The sequence below is a fragment of the Vespula pensylvanica genome, chromosome 6 (assembly GCF_014466175.1).
Source record: "Vespula pensylvanica isolate Volc-1 chromosome 6, ASM1446617v1, whole genome shotgun sequence".
NCBI lineage: Eukaryota > Metazoa > Arthropoda > Insecta > Hymenoptera > Vespidae > Vespula > Vespula pensylvanica.
In genome coordinates, this window is record NC_057690.1 from 298,586 (window position 1) to 317,010 (window position 18,425).

Below are 18,425 nucleotides of genomic sequence, written 5' to 3' on the forward strand. Positions count from 1 at the left end.
ATAAATGTAACAACTTTGTAAAATCATTCGACACGGTCAAAGCGTCGCGTGTCTGTCTTTGTACTAGTAGGTACCCATCGTAGATCTGGTAAGTGGATGCTTGGGAGATGCTACTCTTTCTCCTCCCTACGACTCAAATATGCATGTAGTTTGATCGATGAGATTATACACTGGTCGTCGTGGTGTTCCTTTAAAACAAGAGTAAAGCGTCGTTTGTTCGTTACGCGTGAAAAAATCGAACTAATAAAGTAATCTTCGTGTGGAACTGTGAGGAAAATCAGTTGGGTTGCGTCGGGCATCGTTGTACGTTGTTAAGTATCTCGATTGAAGAATTAACCAAGAATGGCAGACGTTAAGCAGGAACATAATAAAACTGACGATGTGGATGCTTATGGAATGGGTAATAGTGCCGATCCAAAAAATATGCAAGAATTGACGCAATACGTAAGTTTATCCTCTGCATCTTCGAATCGCCAATCGACGATCGAAATATCTCTGTTCTCTATCTAGAAATTCTTCTTTTTAGGTGCAGAATTTGCTACAAAATATGCAGGACAAATTTCAAGCGATATCCGATCAAATTACCGGAAGAAATATCCTTTTCTAAGCTATCTTTGTACTCTCTCTTTATATATTTTTTCTCTTTTCTTACTATTTAACCTCTTCAGACTCGCAGCAAAGAGCGCGCTCGTATAGCTCGTGTAACTTAACGCGCCAAATTCAAATATCCAATTCTCTCTGATAATGCTTTTTGCTTGTTTTTCTTTTTCTTTGCGTCGTAAAACAAGCACCTTAAATTATTGCATGTTACAGTTGTTGACGTGCAAAAAGATATTCTGTTATCTCTATAGTCGAAGGTTTTTTTTATTCGGACTCGAGCTCTCTCATAAAGCATCCTTAATGAAACTTACTAGATGAAATGGGAAATAGAATAGACGATTTGGAGAAAAATATAGCAGATCTCATGACGCAAGCCGGAGTTGAAGGAGGTGAAAAATAATATGCTATGCATTTTTAAAAAAGTGGAGCGACATTTTTCTCGTCGAGTGATAATTATTAATAAAGGAGTTATACCTCGTCACAAAAAGATAACATTTGTGTAATTATCAAAATTTATATATTTATTTATATTCATTTATTCGCAATACGAATAAACTTGCACTTTTTTCTACGCGAATGTATTTTATTAACTTACATCGTTAATATCTCTACGTAACATTCGTATGATCGATTCTCGGACAAACTCTTTCATGAAATTCGTCTTCCTTAAGACACGACGTAATAAATATGAAACCTAAGTCTATTCGATACGTTATTCACCATTATGAACATTTAAACATATCAACTAACTAATCAGTAACAATAAAAACGTTGTGAAATATCAATTAAAACAAAATTTAGCGCTCGTCGACGGTACTAGAAGATCGTGTATACTTTAAAGGCGACGTCAAGGATTTCTGATATGCAGGAAGGGGAGGTACTATTCCGAGTATAATTTGTTTTCGTATATTATTTTTCGAATTTTTTGATATTTTTATCTAAAAGTGCATAAAAACGATTAGAAAAGCTGGTAAAAGCTCACATAGATTTGTGTCTTGTTCTCACTGATTTTTCTTGAAACGATTCGGAATCTGTTTCTTCCGAACTGTTCTCATATTCTTCCACTTGTATGGATTCGGAAGAATTAGTGAAACCGGTCTTCAATGAGTCCTTCGGAAATGAAATTGATTATTTACAAGAAAAAACGTAATCTCGAGGAACCTCGTTTACGTACCACTAGTTCTGTCGTTCGATCGCGAGAAGATTTTTGCGGAATCATAGGAGAGGATGTAAATCGATGGGCCAAGTTTGAAAGCGAGTAAGCTTGTCGAAAAGACGTTCTTCCGACTGTATCCAATCTTGTAATAGAATCTGGTACACGCATAGTTTCTCGAAACTCCTGAAATATTGGATTCAATTCTTGTAGATATAAGAAGGAAGATTTTTTCACTCGGAGAGATATAGAAGCGATCGCAAAAATACACGTATGTGTATATACAAGCGATAATCGAAAACAATGTTACCCCATTCATATCTCCTCGGGCACTTTGAAAGTCCTGTGTAGGAGAAATGTGAAACAATTTCGCTAGTATACATTCGAGAGTATTAATTAAATTTACAAATATTTGTTGATCTTACTTCAAGATCTTTAGTCTCATTTATATCGGCAATGTCCTGGTACGCCTTAGTAAGAAGTTCGATAGCCTTTGTATGAAAACTCATTTCGATCGTAACAAAATCCAAAAGTACGTTCTTAAGGTCGTGTAATTTTCGTCTTTCGAAAGAATCGATTTGTTCTTCCAAACCTTTTATTACTCTAGAAACTTCAACGGCTGCTTTCATCAATTCCGATTCCGCTTGTGACTGATAACGCTTCTAAGGACTTCAATATCGCGAAAGGTGACACGGGTTCGAAAAGTTAGTATCTTATGAAAAAGGATACGATCATCTGTCGATTTCTTGGATTTTTTTCTCTAATTTTATCCAATTGCTTTCTCTTTGTAAGTTCTTTGTCGCGAACTGAGAAAGTGTTTTTAACATCGTCGCGCGCGTGTTTGCAAATCGTTTCATACTGAGATAACGGTGCTACTACTTTTGCATCTAGCCTTTGAACTTGAGCATCTCTGAGAAGAAGAATCTCGTTTTATTATTTCGAGTCTTGAAATGTTATTAATAAAATTATATACAACGAAATATACCTGTAATCGCCTATAGCGGATAACGTTGCGGACAAATTTAATAGGCCGTTATTTAAGGATCGATTTATTAATTCTGATTCGGCATAGGTATGTATCGTTTTAGCAACTTCGTCGTTTTTGTCTCGCAATCTAAAACGAAGTATCTATGAACATATGTATATAATAACAGTAAGATTGCGTGACAGCAAAATAATCGATATCTTTCAAAGCTTTCAAGTAAATACATACGTATCGTACGAACCTTGCTGCTTTCCTGGTAAATGCCGCGAATATTGCGCATAACTCCGCAAAATGTTTTTCCACGCCTGTTATTCGATCGTATACGAATTTTGCCTCCTGTTCGCTATCGGATTATAGAAAATAATTACACGAATATGTCGTTAAATAGACATAAGTAAAAATGTTGATAAACATAAACGTTAACATAAAAAATTGTACCAAATGCTACTCTGGGATCTTGCGCGCAACATTTTTGAAAGCGGCACTTTGAACTATCTTTAAAATATTTGGTTTTTAAATAATTTTTCGATACTACGTAAATTGCTTATTTTGTTCGTCCGCTCGTACGTAGTAACAGTTGTTTACTGACAGGTGATACCGTCTAGCAGCTGTGTCGCGCCACCCTTCTACGCTACCTTCGATTTAACTCCGTGAAATGTTTATATACTGTTTTTATTTTATTCCTCCTTTGCTATTATACGATTCCATAACCATACTCTCTATCAAATATACATCAACAAATCGCTCTTAACGAGCGTTATTTTAAAAATAATAATACACATGTTTACGTATTTGCGCGCATGTATATACGTACATTGTATATTTAATACGAGTATATCAACAGTTTTCTTTTCGTATCACAGCGAACGAGTGTCCTGCACCGGTACCAATTAAGATTCCTTCCGAACGCGCTGGTAATGAAACGGGTTTTGGTAATAAAACATCGAAAACGTCCCCGGTTCCACAATTTCCATGCTCGTTCCAACCCCAGCATAATATAGTTTTTTCATCTGTATGAAATATCAAAGTCAACTTTATAAGATAATATGGTAGATATCTTTAATTACCCGTAAGAGCTAAATTGTGTTGTGAGCCGATTGAAAGTTGATTTACTTTAGGTATGTTTTTTATTACATCTGGCTTCCAAAGCATAACTCTGTTTTCTTGCCCTAATTGACCATAGGTATTTCTGCCCCAAGCAAAGAGCTGATTATCTGCAACAATGCAACAAAAAGTAGAATAAAAAACTAAACAATGCCAATGCTTTTTTTTATATTTGATTAGTCTTGTTAGATTATTGAATAGTGGATACCGCTCAAAATAATTGTATGCGTCCATCCTACGTGCGTTCTAATCGGCGGATTAAAATGCACATTTGTCAATTTTGTTGGCATAGAGATAGTTGGAAAGAAATCATTATCAATACCCAATTGTCCATAATTATTTGCACCAAAGACATATACCTCTGCTTTGTCTGTGGCTACTACGGTATGATGTTGTCCGCAGGAAACATCCACTGAATTTTTCAATTCTGAAACTTTTGATATAATTCTATTAGTTTACCTATTGCTCTGTTTTACTTTCTTTGTAAATTTTACGATGAAAATTAATATTGATATTGAAACTGAAAGTGTATCTTACCCAAAGTAAAAGGACAATAGTTAAGTTTGCTTTTCTTTCCTATATCATCATTAAAATCGTTCTTAAGACCTAATTGTCCTTTGCTAGCTGCACCGCACATAAGAATTCGATGGTCTTGAGTTATTACAGCAGTGTGTCTTAAGCCCATTGCAATTTGCTCAATTTTTTCGTAAGGCATCATTTCGATAGGTTTGTAAGAATAACGAAGTGTAAAAGGATCAATTCCTAATTGTCCAAAATTATTTGAACCCCACATATACAATTTTCCTTCGTTTGTCAACGCTGCAGAAGAATCCCATCCACAAGCGATATCAACGATGATTTCATTTTCTAAAACTCCGTGTACTCTTTCGAAATTTAATTTATCTTCCTTTTCGGGCTGACCTAACTGTCCTTTGTTATTCCATCCGCAAGAATAAACGTGTCCATTTTTATTCAAAATCAATGAATGCCCAGCACCGCCAACGATCTTTCGAATATCCTCTGCTTTAAAGGAATACGATGATAAATCAATTTCTTGCGGAAGGACGCATTGCTCCGATCTTATACCATGTCCTAATTGTCCGTGAGAATTAGCACCCTATGAGAAAAAGAATTACAATACAGTGAAAGTACTATTTTTTTATTTTTTATTATATTTTTTTAACATTTAAATTTACCGCGTAGAGGACGCCACATATGTATGTACTTTTACAGTATATACAATAGAAAGAAAAATCGATTCTGAGAAATATATTCAATCGTGACGGTAATTTCATTACATCCTGATTATTCCCTATTAATTACATTATAAATATCATTCAATGTATTAAAATTCGATAAAGTTCATCTTTTTTTATCTTATTCCACTTCAGAATCAACTGTTTATTGTATGTGCATACACGACACACGATATTATACTTTGTACTATTGTTCTTAGAGTAAGTATTATTACATTTTGACATGAAGAAATAATTTATTTATTTACCCACGATAGTAGATGATACGTTGCCATTATTGAACTAGCGTTTGTTATGATATATTCATAGGTAGATTTTTCATTATCTTAAAATCTAATACTTGAAAATTTAGTACTTGAAAGAACACATGACTAATACATTTCATTCGTTCGAAACATGTGAAATCAATTATATCGTATTGGATACGACCATAGATCTTATATGCTTATAGATTCGTCTTGCTGACTTTCTCACTCCGTAACGAGAGAATCAAGATCTATCTTTAGAGGTTACATTAAATTACGCTTTCGTTTGAGGTTAATGTTAAAACATCATCATTCACTGTAATCTTAAAAGAGTTCTTTAATAACGCACTATGACGTAAGTAGTATTGTATATTATATCCTTATAACCTTTTGTAAATTCGTAAAATAATATGTGATCATATATATTATTATCGTACGTTTATCTCGTAACATATGTTTTGTCAGTATTGTTTTTTCTTTTTATTTTTAAATATCTATCAAATATTTAGTAATAAAATTTACTCCTTTACAGATCTAAAATAACTTTTAAAATAACTCTGACTTCGGATCCAAAACTACCGTTTAAAGTGTAAGTAATGTTAGAAGTTGCGATCACTTATTTACAGAAAAGCGTTAGCGAGGAGTTATCGTTATTATCGAAAAATTTACAATACTGACATGTCAGAATCCCATTTTTCTCAAATATTGCATGTATTTGATAAATTTCTTGAATTATTGGAAAACTCGCATATAAGTACACAAGTCACAAAAGAGACTGTAAATAAAACTTTCGAATGCGCTAAGTTTATTGAGGCTACAGTAATAAAAGCATATAGTGAAAAGATGGAAGACATATTGGAAAATTATCTTCAACAGCATTGTCTTAAAGAAAAGAAAACTAAAATGTATAAATGCAGTGACTTGAAGTTTGCTTGTGATAAATTATTAGAAATATATATGAAAGATACTTCCATCTCTACTGCAATTGTTGATGACTTTCTGAAACTGTATATTCAATCTTTTGGGATAGATAGATTGAACAACTTTTTGCTGCGTACATTGAGAAATTCTACATGTACAAATATGATATTAGAATCTTTGGAAGATATAGGCTTATCCATATCTAAAATGGAAGATGAAGCTTTGATTATGTCATGGGAATTTGATCTTGAAAATGGTCAGCAGATAGAAGTATCACAAAAAATAACAAAAATATTAGAAGATGGTAATTTTTCCAGACTTATTAGCCTTGTTATGAATTTACATAACAAGAGCAAATTGAAGATGTTATTTATGAAGTGTTTGTCATGTAAAGTCATTGAAAATGATGTATTATTTTGTTTGACTTTAATAAATATCAAAGAGAAATTTTTTCTACAGCTCCTGAAGGATAGTCCTGAATTTTGTATCAATTTTGTAGATGCAATATTTTATTTTGGACGAAATATGTCAAAAATAAATAATGAATGGATATTAGATTCAACATTCAATTATAATCATTTACTTAAAATTATGCACAGGTTATTAAATGGTCCTAATGTAGTTCACGATATAGTACATAATAGACTACAGTTGGCTAAGATGCAACCAGATTGTACAATATGGCATAGCATTGAGAAAGATATCTCACAATAGTGATTTCTGTATAATATGTACAATAGTAAACATTTATTTGCAACAAATTTCATCTTTGGATTTTATAATATATTCTCGTATATTTATATTTGTTTATGCATGTACATTATTAATAAAATGTACACAAAAAAAGTATGTGTTTAATTTTTACATTGCAAGTATTCTGTCTAAAAAACATATTACAATTATTTCGTATTATAGAGCTTTCTGTATTTACACTTCCAGACTGAGTGTACCAGAAACTACACCATTTACTGCTGTATTGAAATTTGCTGCTGAAGAATTTAAAGTAGCAGCAGCAACATCAGCTATTATAACTGATGATGGAATTGGTATTAATCCACAGCAAACTGCAGGCAAGTCTTTAAAAAGAGCAAAGATTCTTCAATAGGTTGTATCTTCTGACAATAAAATTTTAATTATAGGTAACGTGTTTCTTAAACATGGATCTGAACTAAGATTGATTCCTAGAGATCGAGTTGGCAAGGCTAGATTACTCAAAACGTTCAATCGTAATTCCACTACATTCTTTATACAAATATTTAAATAATAACGTATTGAAATTAATTCTAATAAATGACATTTATATAAAAATATCTGCAATAATAGTAGCAACAAGTTTTACATATATAAAAGCATCGATATGTAATCAAAACATTCCATCAAATTTCTTTATAAGAACATATACTAACCTAAAAAGAACCACAATGTTACATTACGTATTCCTATGAAAACGAAGCACAAGATTTAACTAAATTAAATAATGATCGTTATTTTAATTTAAAGCAATTTGAGAATACAAAGACTATGGGATTTCATGAATCAATATAAATATAAAAATTGTTTAATCGAAATATAGAGTAGTTAACCTTATCTAACGTTTAAATAAATGTAGTATGGTTTAAGTATTAATTAATTATATTAATTATACTAATTTAATTATTATAATAATAAAAACATATGTATAAATTGTTTAAATAAATGCAAGATAATCGAAAGTATTAATTATTTAAGCGTAGGGAAATGTTTTCTGATCTTCACATAAGAACATTGTATATTTGTTTTTTTACTGTAATATAATTAACTATTATTTAAACATTGCGGGACTTAAATATTATATAGCTATTAACGTACTAGAATATAAATTAATTTCAATCATATTCATTATTCGTTTTTTCTGCTAGAGATCAATTAAATATTTTCGATGATCATCGGCTCTTATCGAATCATGACATTTTATTTAAATTATGAATTTATTAGTCAATAGTTTTATAAATACAAATTTTATTGTTTCATAATTATTTTTTCAGAATATTTACGAGAGAAATATATAATAGAAATAAATTCGTTTATTATTCGACTTACTGATTATTACTATTTTTTTGACGTGTGTAGTAGAAAGCGAAGGGAAGATACGTATGTTTGTCAAGAGTTTACGATCTGTGGTAAAATTTTATATTGATTAATTATTTAATTCAAATATTTGTCTATTTTCATTATTTCGAATTAATAACATATTCAATTAATATTTATTGACGTGTGAAGTATTTAAGATGGCACATTGTGTAGCGCGAATTGTTCAACTGTTTTGATAATCGATCTACGTCATATTTATTCATTGAGACAAAATATTTACTGGTTGAGCCTGAATCTACAGAATCTAATAAAAATAAACATTTGAATACATTTCGTTTAATGTGTGTTAGTCATAAGACACTTCTCTATATAATAACAATATTTACAGGTACGATGGATTTATCAAAAATTATTAAGTCTTTTCTTTCATTCTTCAATTTCCTACTAGATAAAAAAAATGTATTATACTTTGTTATTTAAATGTATTATCGATCATAGGTCAAGATTAGTTATAAGATATATTTAATTATAAGGTGTGATTGATTTTATAAAAAAAATACTGAACTATCAAATACGTATAGATTTTATATAATTGATGAAAAAGTTTATTATTGTGTTTAAATTACGGTAGCGATACTAGCGATCCTATCGACAAGACGTGAATTTAAGTAGTGGTTCTGAATTTTGCTTACTGTTTGATTTGAGTCGAGTCGAGTTCGCTTTACGGTACATAATAATCATGTCTACTGTCCTTGTACCCGAAATTCCTGCTCCAGGATTTTCTTTTGATCTCTGTCAACGGTAAGGAAATAATATTTCAAATAAAAAATAGTCAGCAAAATTTGCCCTAAACGTTAATTTCACAGCAAACATAACCTTAATTTGAATAATATTGCTGTGTCATTTTAAACGTTTTGCTCTTTATAATACATAAGAATACTTTTTTATGTATTTGCTTATTATCTTTATTTTTATATTTGATAGACTTAATTTGTAATGTTCAATAATTATCTCTACAGGAACAAGTTTTTATTAAAGAAAGGATTTAAGGCTCCGTCTGCTGTTAAGACAGGTACTACTATTGCAGGAGTTGTTTTCAAAGATGGAGTTGTTCTTGGAGGTGATACACGTGCCACCGAAGATTCTATTGTGGCAGATAAAAATTCTAGAAAAATTCACTACCTTGCTCAGAACATGTAGTAAGTAAATGTTTACAACCAGTATTAAAATTATCAGTTGTTAAATAGAATATACATCTTCAGTTTCAAATATATTAATGCAATCATTGTATTTATTCAGCTGTTGCGGAGCAGGAACTGCAGCAGATAACGAGATGACCTGTCAGATGATTGCTAGTCAATTGGAATTACATCGTTTAAATACTGGTCGTATTGTACCTGTTTGCACTGCTAATTCAATGTTCAAGCAATTTTTGTTTCGGCATCAAGGTCACATTGGTGTAGCTTTGGTGTTAGGTGGTGTTGATTTAGATGGTCCACATTTATATGCTATTTTTCCTCATGGATCAAGCGAAAAATATATGTTCACCAGTATGGGTTCGGGATCGTTAGCTGCAATGGCTACACTTGAAAGTAGATGGAAGCCTGACTTGACGGTATACAATTTGTTTTCCTTAACCAAAAGATAATTTTCATTAAAGAAGATACTCGTATCTCAAATATAAATATACTTAATAGGAGGAAGAAGCCAAACTATTGGTAGCAGATGCTATTCGTGCGGGTGTTTTCAATGACTTGGCATCTGGCTCAAACGTAGACTTGTGCGTTATACGCAAAGGATCTGTCGATTATCTGCGACCTTATGATGTTGCTAACGTAAAAGGAGAACGTCAAGCGTCTTATAGATATAAAAAGGGAACTACTGCGGTTCTTTCTAAAACCGTGCGTCCTATAATCATAGAAGAAGAATCGGTTCGCGTAGTGGAAGCCGAACCAATGGATACTTCTTCTTGAAGATAGAGTCTGCTCTTAATTTAATATTAAGTTGATAAAATTTGTGAATTTTCCTTAATAAAATCTTGCATATATATATAATATATATATAGGTGAGGAATTTTTTAGGTTTCTTTATTTTACTTTTAGAAATCATTCGAAAATACATATTTAAAATCCAAGTAATAAAATAAGATTAACGCATTTATTTTAATGAATTTATAATAAAATGTGCACGAGGGAAACTGAAGTTTGATTGTAATTTTCGCAGTGATTAGAAGAGTCCTGCTGACTGCTTCAACCTCTGCCTCTTCCAGGCAGGAAGTTTTTCAAATTCGGCAGGCTCCATTTTAAATATCGCAATAAAATTATCGAAGGTAAGATGCATTTCCTTCCGTGCGACATCAACACCGGTTGGCAAATTTTCAGCGTCATTTTTCAATACCGACAACGGATATTTAATGAAGTTATCAAATTCCGTTGTAACTTTTCCGGTTGTTTGTATCTTAATAGACAATTCTTTCTCTTGTAGAGAGCTGCATATCGTTTCAAAAGATTTATAGTCTCGTAGTAGATTGTGATTCCAATTTTCAAAAAGTCCTATAAACGTTGGTGGTTCCACCCCTTTCAGAAATGTAAGCAACTTCGATTATTATCGACGTAATATTAAATTTTATACAAATAACGATATATCATACCTTGCTTAATTATGGAAATCGTTGTATTACGATCTCTCCCTGCCGGATGGCTGTACAGGAATATCATTGCGTCTTCTACGCACTGTTTTAAAGATTTTGTTGCTGACAATTTGCCTAACCAAATCCAAATCATATTTCCAGCATCTAGTAACCACGTAGCCTCCGGAATAAGTGAACTTTGTCCAAAGCCGAGAACTTCTTCGCCGACAAAAATATTACCCTCCGTTTGACATCGAAAAAGATGTTTCTCCTGTTCCTCCTCGCTTTCAGCAACCTCTGTGCCGTACGTTCCACGACCTTAAAGAAAGAGAAAGAAAAATATCAATACGAATAATTTAAACACCTATTGAATTAAAATCTTTACCTCCCAGCTCCGCCCAGAATTCGTTGCCTTCTTTACTCTCTAAAACGAGTGGTGCATTTTTCGGTGCAAGACGCCGAGAAGCTTGTCTGGCATCACCAGTACTTCTAGCACCACACCAGACAACTGGATTAGACGAGAACAGTATGAAAACTCCGCTAGAATCTAAACTACTGGATCTCGCAGGACGTTCAACGGCTTTCGACGTGTACGGTGTCGATCCGAATACCCTTACAAGATATTTTTCTGGCGCTGAAACGAGAACAGCTAAATATTGAAGTATGCGAACTTTGCCGTTGCTAATGCTCTAGACGACGCTTACGAAAATCACGATGACGTCCAGCAAGTATCTTCAACGTGCCATTGTATATTTGCAACATATGTGGTGGCTCCCTACCCTGAGAAGCTTTTATCAATTGACCAGACTCCTCCTCAGCAATGCGACAAGCCGTGTCCAAAGCGGCTTCTCTGTCAAGCTTTATAGTATGAACACCTTCCCAACAGTATACCTTTAGAAAAGATAACATTATATGTTTCTAGGGAAGTAAGATTTTCCACGTGTTGAAAAAGGAATCATACGCACTATCGTTCTGCACCTACGACCCTGGCCATATTTATATCTCATAACGTAACAAGCCTCGGCATAGTAAATCGCTCTGTCAACGACTTCAATCATACCCTCCTTCTGGTTAACTCTCCATAGAGTTTTCTCACCAGTACCATCATCGATCAATTGACATTCGGCTGCCATCCTGGGTCTCTCGTTCATGTAATCGGGTTCGAAAGTAGGTGGCAATGTCAGCGGTCTCATCTTCGAGGGTTCCCATCCTCTCAACAGAGCCTTCATTTCGATTGGTTCGTAACCTTGGATAGCTCTAGCAACTGGTATCGTCGCGCTATAATTCTTCTTCTTTACGAAGCCACGAGCGTTTCGGACAGCTTCTAGCTTTTCTCTAGTATTAACGTCTCGTCCAACCCAAGCCCAAACACCAGTCTCTCCACGATCTATCAAATATACGGATCCTGAAGTGAGATCGGTACGTAAGATCGGACCGGACTTTAGTTCAGCTACTTTATATTTTCCAGATTGTTCGCAACATTTATAGAGTTTGACAGGAGCAGGTATGTTGATTCGATAAAGACGATCTGGTGCCACTGTTCTACTCGAAGGATCTAGCACGGTAGCGAAAAGGTGTCTGTCTCCTTTTGGAAGGGTCTGTTCGTAGCCATCCTCGACGATAATCACTCGAACGTCGTTATTATTCTCTTTCCTTTCTTCTAAAATAGCTGCCGCGTGTCTCTTGTGCAGCGGATCGGCAGACGATCCGAGCCATAGAAATACTGTACCTCTATATAGCAAAAAAATGGACGCGATACAGACGTTGTGATGTCGTACGATACGATATAAATACCTCGAATGAACATCAATTAGGATCACATCTTTGGACGTGAAGTTTTCCCAACGAACTTTGTCTAGTTCGATCAAAATCGGTATCGTAATTCCGGAAACTCTGTGCATCGTACAAGTCGGTGTCTCGAAATGGAGATTCTCTATGACGAGCCTTTGCCGGAAATACGAAAGAAATCTAGGACTTTCACGTTCTTGAGCCTCCCTCGATAGAATCGTCGCTGAAACCTGTGAATCTAATTCGGCTGCACGTAAGGCTGCGGCACCGGAAATCGTAGCATCGCAGCTGGATCCAATCCAAAAATGGATGGCACGTATCGAAGATGCTCCCTTTAAATCCTTTATCTAATCGAAACGATTCAAATCCACGTGACATCTCACAAGTTATTAACAATAAATTGTAGGATTACTTTACTCGATTACCGGCATTCCAGGATACGGTAGAGGACCATCTTTGGAAGACACTGCATAAATAATATAGGCTGATTCCGTTAGGAAAAATCCTATGTTATTTGTTGAAACAGCTGTGGCACGTAAACCTTGCTGTAGACAAAAATAATATTTCGATTTATCACTCAGTTTTCCTCTTTTTTTTTTTTTGCTTTGGTAAGAAGATTTATAAAATTTACGTTTTACAGATTCGGCATAGTAAAGATGTTTAATTTACGAAATAATCGCGATTAGAATAAAAAATACCTCGATTTTCCAGACTCGAAAAGTACTGCTATCCTTCGGTACGTTCTTGAAGATATCACCAGTCGAATCATCGGAACGGCAACTTCTCTCATCCTGCACGAACATATTTGATAGATCCGGATAAACCACAATGGGATTTGACATATTTTACAAGGATTATGGTGAAAGTTCTTCGTGGAACGAGTCGAATGAAGAGGAAACGGCCGATTTTTTAAGCGATACAACGAAGCGAGGCAAAGTACAGGAAGTTGAATTGTTCACCCTGACTATAATTAGTAACGGTATGTTTAGGAAAGCGTGGTATTAACCGGTCAACAGTCGGTACCAAACATTTAGTGTTATGCCTATCGTTATCAGCAACAAGATTTTATGCATTCGAAGAGTTAGAACGTTTCCTATCGGAGAAAATTCGCAATAAATCGATTTTATTTCGAATAAACGTACTAGTGCGTTGATCGCAGTTAGTTTGTTATTAAAATGTCGATAATCTACTCGCGCAGATCTTTTTAATCATTTTGGATCTAGAGCTTTTTCCCAGATAAATTTTCGAATTCTTCGATCGATTGAAAATATTTCTTTCGAAATTCAAAATTCGCAAGAAGATTTTTGAAAGACACTAAAAACGACGAGAATTTTTCTTTGCAATTTCCTTGTCATACGAATCAAGGAGTGCGCGAATCTTTCCCTAGAAGCTAGCAATACTCTTTCTAACTCCCGTTGAACATTCGTGCATTTCGCAACGCGGAGAAACGCGGACCGGTATCCGTATACTACGATCGCTGTCAGAAAACTGGGGTATGAGAACTCACGAGAGCGAGATCCTCTAGCTAGGATCCAACGAGTACGTTCTCAGGTAATCCGTATGATCGCGTTCGTACGTGATTATATGTCCTGTCTCGTGTTTGTTTCTGCCTTTTCTAAGATTATTATGCATATAGATCTACGTCTATGTACAGGACGTTCCTAAAATCTTTAATCGAATTAAAGATAAAAACGATCGTATATAAGAATACTTGTAAAAATAATTGAAAGTTCGAACACGTTGTTCGTAAAAAATCTCTGAAATTTTTATCTTGAAAATCTAATTTAATGTAAATTTATTAACGATTTAGATACATGTCTGATACATATAATAAGGTCGTAACATTTCGATTCTTTGTTGGACGGCATGTTCGAAGCATTGTAAATTTGAAAAGAAACTTTTTCGAGCCAATCTTTAGTTTCCGAAGTTTGATAAAATCTTGTAGGAACACTCTGTATATCTGCAATCTACATAATTTAAGCGACATCGAACGCATTCTCCACTTGACGCAAGTCAAGCACGAATTGGTACTCGCACGCACACGCAGCTAGTTCGTCGCCTTTGGCTTCCTGCGTACTCAAAGTTTTCATTCATACCGACGTGTGACATGTATTTCCGTGAGAGAGCACGTGCTCTTATACAACTGTTGCCAACGAATACGATTAGTTGACGTTATTTTACTTATTAAATAGATGCGTTTAGATTTTAACGGTCGTGCCGATATTTCTATTTATTTACTACGAGCTGTAGTGATAAATCGTAAACGTTGTTAGTCGGAACTTTCGAAATCTTGTCGTCTTTCTTTAATTAACTCTTCCACAAGTTTGATCTTTATTAACGCGACAGATGCTCGATGAATGTGCCGCTGCGAACGCTTGACACACATGCATTGTACCTTATATCCGCTTGTGTAAACTTTTTAGTATTATCATTGCCTTTTGCACGACCGACATTTTTGCATTTTTCGTCCTGCAGACACTAGTCGTTCTAAAGAAAATCAGAAAGATATCAACGAAGAAACGAATTAACGCGCGATTAAAATAGTTGCTCGACGTAACATTAATTTGTAATGTTATATTTGCGTGTACTATTATACACGCGTACTTGCATACGTAGGTGCATATATAAGTGCTTATACTTATGCACTTAAATGACTGCTGCTTAAGCATCGTTCGCGACGATAATTTCTGACAGGAAATAACGGCCATGTTCTACGTACGCCTACTACATCGTTTGCGTCGTCTTCGTCTTCTTCTTTGGCATCGAGTTTCGCGAAAACATAGAAATTCGTGCTCTCTCGAGCTCGACGTATTTAACGCGCATCCTTTCTTTCGCAACAACACGCTACGTCGGTGAAAAGATGATTTTCTTTTTTTTTTCTTTTTTTTTTTTTTCTTTTTACCCGAGCTAGAAAGGCACGATTTTCGTTTATCATTCGTAATAATTTATTCTTCGTGTAAAAACAATATATATTTAACATCGCACGAAAGAGAAAGCATCGTCGAAATTGAAAGATTGTTCATTCGGAAGTAGAATATATAACGTGTCCGTAGAAACGTTCAATTTCTTATCTGATTATCCGCACGCTTTGTTTTCTCTTTGTTTAAGCTGAGATAGCAATCGTAGAATCTTTTTTAAATATGTTGCAGTTTCGCAGTCGAAAAAAAGAAGAAACAAAAGGGTAAAACTATGGTCGTCTCTCTTCGCGAACGAATCGTGGATCTTTATTTCTAACTTACCCATTTATTGTTAGAGAAATCCATTTTTATTCCTTTATCGTCACGTCCTTGAGCCATTTAATGTTAAGCTACGGTCGTTTAATGTTATTTCTTGGTGAAAAATTGAAGAACGGTTGGTTAAAGGCGCTAAGAAGGATAACGTGATAGCTCTCACGCGAAACGACGCTTAACTGTACGCGGAACAACCGATACTGCACATTCGTGGCTAAAAAAGAAACCATACCGGTACGGACTCGTCCGGAAGTGGGTCCGGAACTCTGATCGGCCAGCCGTAACACACGGGTAACTTGGTGAATACACGCAGAACCATGCGGGCATAGCCTCGACGGCGTTGGTGCATTCATTTCATCTCAACTCACCTGAACGTACCTGTTCGACTTTACTCGCGACTACCTCGTTCAAAATCCTCGTCAAAATCTCTTTCAATGATACGACTAGAATTACTATTCACGTTACATCTATATGTACGTAATGAACATTTGCAATTCGTTTTTCGAAATTAAATAACTACGTGCTGATAAAAAACTTTGCAAGCCTCGAACGTAGGCAATTTCTTCTTACATACGTGTCTGTAGAATGGTTTGCCTACCAATTGGGGACAATGAATTTTTTTTTATTACGCCGTTCGTCATTTCTAGTTTTATAATGGTTCGCGCCAACACGGATCCAGGCGTAATTCTTGACCGAGTTTGACGAACAAGATCTCTTTTCAAAGATGAAGATGATTTAAACGAGAAGATGACTTTTTCATCGTCAAATAGGGATATAAATACGAGAGACTGAAAGGTATGAGTTACTAAACTACTTACTTTAACTCACATTAACCCGATTGTCACGTATACGTGAAAGAGGTATAACCTACGCAAGTTTATACATCGATACGATATACGCGCGCTTACGGCTCGTTTGCGTTCATACCTGTCGCTAAAGTCACTGTACGCTTCGAGCGAAAGGTGATAAACAACCAATAGATAACGTTAATAGATAACGTTCGCAAGCTACATTATCGACAAAATATAAAATGTTGCCGATCTGTAGATACGATTGATTAATATTCGCATAAATAATTGCAATAAGTAGATAAGTATTAGGATCGCCTTTCTAATTTCATTTGGTTTTCTAAAACAAAGGAAAGATCCTTGAACGATTTCGTCGGTCGATTAGTCGGTCGAAGTTATATATAAAAAAGAAGAGAAAACAGTAGAATTGCGTTATGGACCCTGGTAAGAAGCACATTTAGCGAGAAAATAACGAGAAACCATCTTGGTCCATTTGGATAGGAAGAAATGTAGGGTTTCATAGTCGAACGGCGTACAAAGTAGGGTCCGATGGACTGGCAAAACGAGGAGAACGACTACTTTGACGGTATTTCGACACGTAAACGTTCCGTTCTGACAAATTTTTAACGCGCATCTCTTTCTTCGCGAACAGTAGACAATTTTTCTTGGAACGAGAGTAATTTTTTATCCAGAACGAAAAGTGAAGTGAGTTTGGCCGGTACTCTTGGTCGCAGCGTTTCTTCCAAAGAAGTACAGGTTCGATCAATCGAAAATCTTCGTTGTAGTGTGTTCAGTTGTACTGTTCAGATAAGTTTGACAAATTGTCTTCTTCGATGATAGGTCAGCTTCATTAATTGCAAAGAATCGAAAAGTTTTACATCTGCTTTTGAACAACTGGACTTGGATGTAAATTCTAAAGATAGTACGGAATTAGTTCAAAGAACGTGCGATGTACAGACTGATCCTCTATACGATCACGAAACTGAAAATATGATCACAGGCTTTCAAACTAGAGAGATCCCATCCTTCCGTTTGGTCATTCAGGGTCCTGAAATTTTAAAATTTCAGGCAATGTCGTTATATACACTAAAATGTTTTTTCTTTCAATCGATAATCTATACGTATATAATTTGATAACAGGGTACAAAATATGCATCAAAAGATATCGCGCGTTATTGGAAGAAAGATTCACGAATGTGGCTTTGGAAGTCCGGACAGCGTGCGAATAATCAACAACAGCCAGAACATTCTACGCATTTATGTATATCGGAGCAGAACTTCAAAAGATTTCAGTGAAAAAGAAATTTAAATTTATAGTATTTTTTTCATGAGAATCGTCTGATAAAAATCATAATTTATATTTTTTTATATTTATTTATATTCACAAAAATAATAATGATTTAACGAATACCTTGTTTATTAATATATATATATATATATCATATATTTTAATGTCTTTAATAAATTGTTTTATAACGTTTATACATGTACGATTTACAGGTTTGTTCGATTCAAAAGCACGACGTAAGAATTTTCGTATATTATGTTAGTTACATATGCATCTATGATTCGATCCATTTTTAATTAGTTTAAGTAAAAGCTTTTTTTGATAAAGTAAAAAATCTAACTCATTTCATTTTCAAGATTAAAAAGAAA

General features: G+C 34.4%; 8 protein-coding genes across 15 annotated transcripts; 5 read left to right on the top strand and 3 right to left on the bottom strand.

The window, feature by feature from the left end:
* Positions 1-58: 58 nt before the first annotated feature.
* On the top strand, positions 59-1,171 carry LOC122630053 (heat shock factor-binding protein 1). The gene is made up of 3 exons (XM_043814089.1): positions 59-444; positions 527-593; positions 912-1,171. The coding sequence occupies exons 1-3, from the start codon at positions 343-345 to the stop codon at positions 998-1,000; spliced, it is 258 nt and encodes an 85-aa protein (XP_043670024.1). The 5' UTR covers positions 59-342; the 3' UTR covers positions 1,001-1,171.
* LOC122630046 (protein FAM92A-A) lies at positions 1,103-3,690 on the bottom strand. 7 transcript variants are annotated; one of them, XM_043814079.1, is made up of 8 exons: positions 3,177-3,445; positions 2,980-3,081; positions 2,739-2,867; positions 2,483-2,663; positions 2,179-2,403; positions 2,064-2,096; positions 1,775-1,939; positions 1,103-1,710 (listed from the first exon to the last, which is right to left on the bottom strand). In XM_043814079.1, the coding sequence occupies exons 1-8, from the start codon at positions 3,206-3,208 to the stop codon at positions 1,579-1,581; spliced, it is 999 nt and encodes a 332-aa protein (XP_043670014.1). In that variant the 5' UTR covers positions 3,209-3,445; the 3' UTR covers positions 1,103-1,578. The 7 variants fall into 7 exon arrangements, with proteins under 7 accessions (XP_043670014.1, XP_043670011.1, XP_043670017.1 ...); XM_043814076.1 differs by having other exon boundaries at positions 2,739-2,881; positions 2,967-3,081; XM_043814082.1 differs by lacking the exon at positions 3,177-3,445 and adding an exon at positions 3,553-3,690 and having other exon boundaries at positions 1,775-2,096; positions 2,739-2,881.
* Positions 3,484-5,490, bottom strand: LOC122630043 (secretion-regulating guanine nucleotide exchange factor). Its single transcript, XM_043814070.1, has 5 exons — positions 5,347-5,490; positions 4,380-4,959; positions 4,051-4,275; positions 3,806-3,952; positions 3,484-3,748 (listed from the first exon to the last, which is right to left on the bottom strand). Exons 1-5 carry the CDS (start codon positions 5,371-5,373, stop codon positions 3,576-3,578), a joined length of 1,152 nt encoding a protein of 383 aa, XP_043670005.1. The 5' UTR covers positions 5,374-5,490; the 3' UTR covers positions 3,484-3,575.
* A 68-nt stretch (positions 5,491-5,558) lies between these two features.
* Positions 5,559-7,567, top strand: LOC122630052 (ubiquitin-fold modifier 1). Its single transcript, XM_043814088.1, has 4 exons — positions 5,559-5,698; positions 5,876-5,932; positions 7,204-7,334; positions 7,404-7,567. Exons 1-4 carry the CDS (start codon positions 5,694-5,696, stop codon positions 7,526-7,528), a joined length of 318 nt encoding a protein of 105 aa, XP_043670023.1. The 5' UTR covers positions 5,559-5,693; the 3' UTR covers positions 7,529-7,567.
* LOC122630047 lies at positions 5,939-7,197 on the top strand. The gene has a single exon (XM_043814083.1). The coding sequence runs from the start codon at positions 6,022-6,024 to the stop codon at positions 6,976-6,978; it is 957 nt and encodes a 318-aa protein (XP_043670018.1). The 5' UTR covers positions 5,939-6,021; the 3' UTR covers positions 6,979-7,197.
* Positions 7,568-8,981: 1,414 nt separating the features above from the next.
* LOC122630049 (proteasome subunit beta type-7) lies at positions 8,982-10,392 on the top strand. Its single transcript, XM_043814085.1, has 4 exons — positions 8,982-9,135; positions 9,354-9,533; positions 9,634-9,949; positions 10,032-10,392. The coding sequence occupies exons 1-4, from the start codon at positions 9,074-9,076 to the stop codon at positions 10,305-10,307; spliced, it is 834 nt and encodes a 277-aa protein (XP_043670020.1). The 5' UTR covers positions 8,982-9,073; the 3' UTR covers positions 10,308-10,392.
* Positions 10,393-10,477: 85 nt separating this feature from the next.
* On the bottom strand, positions 10,478-16,420 carry LOC122630038 (villin-1). The gene is made up of 9 exons (XM_043814061.1): positions 15,991-16,420; positions 13,450-13,542; positions 13,177-13,296; positions 12,758-13,098; positions 11,929-12,694; positions 11,668-11,854; positions 11,349-11,597; positions 10,985-11,281; positions 10,478-10,910 (listed from the first exon to the last, which is right to left on the bottom strand). Exons 1-9 carry the CDS (start codon positions 16,045-16,047, stop codon positions 10,561-10,563), a joined length of 2,460 nt encoding a protein of 819 aa, XP_043669996.1. The 5' UTR covers positions 16,048-16,420; the 3' UTR covers positions 10,478-10,560.
* Positions 16,421-16,792: 372 nt separating this feature from the next.
* LOC122630050 lies at positions 16,793-18,147 on the top strand. Of its 2 annotated transcripts, none has more exons than XM_043814087.1 (4): positions 16,793-17,355; positions 17,425-17,525; positions 17,610-17,837; positions 17,910-18,147. In XM_043814087.1, the coding sequence occupies exons 1-4, from the start codon at positions 17,319-17,321 to the stop codon at positions 18,063-18,065; spliced, it is 522 nt and encodes a 173-aa protein (XP_043670022.1). In that variant the 5' UTR covers positions 16,793-17,318; the 3' UTR covers positions 18,066-18,147. The 2 variants fall into 2 exon arrangements, with proteins under 2 accessions (XP_043670022.1, XP_043670021.1); XM_043814086.1 differs by having other exon boundaries at positions 17,422-17,525; positions 17,910-18,146.
* The last annotated feature ends 278 nt before the right edge of the window (positions 18,148-18,425 follow it).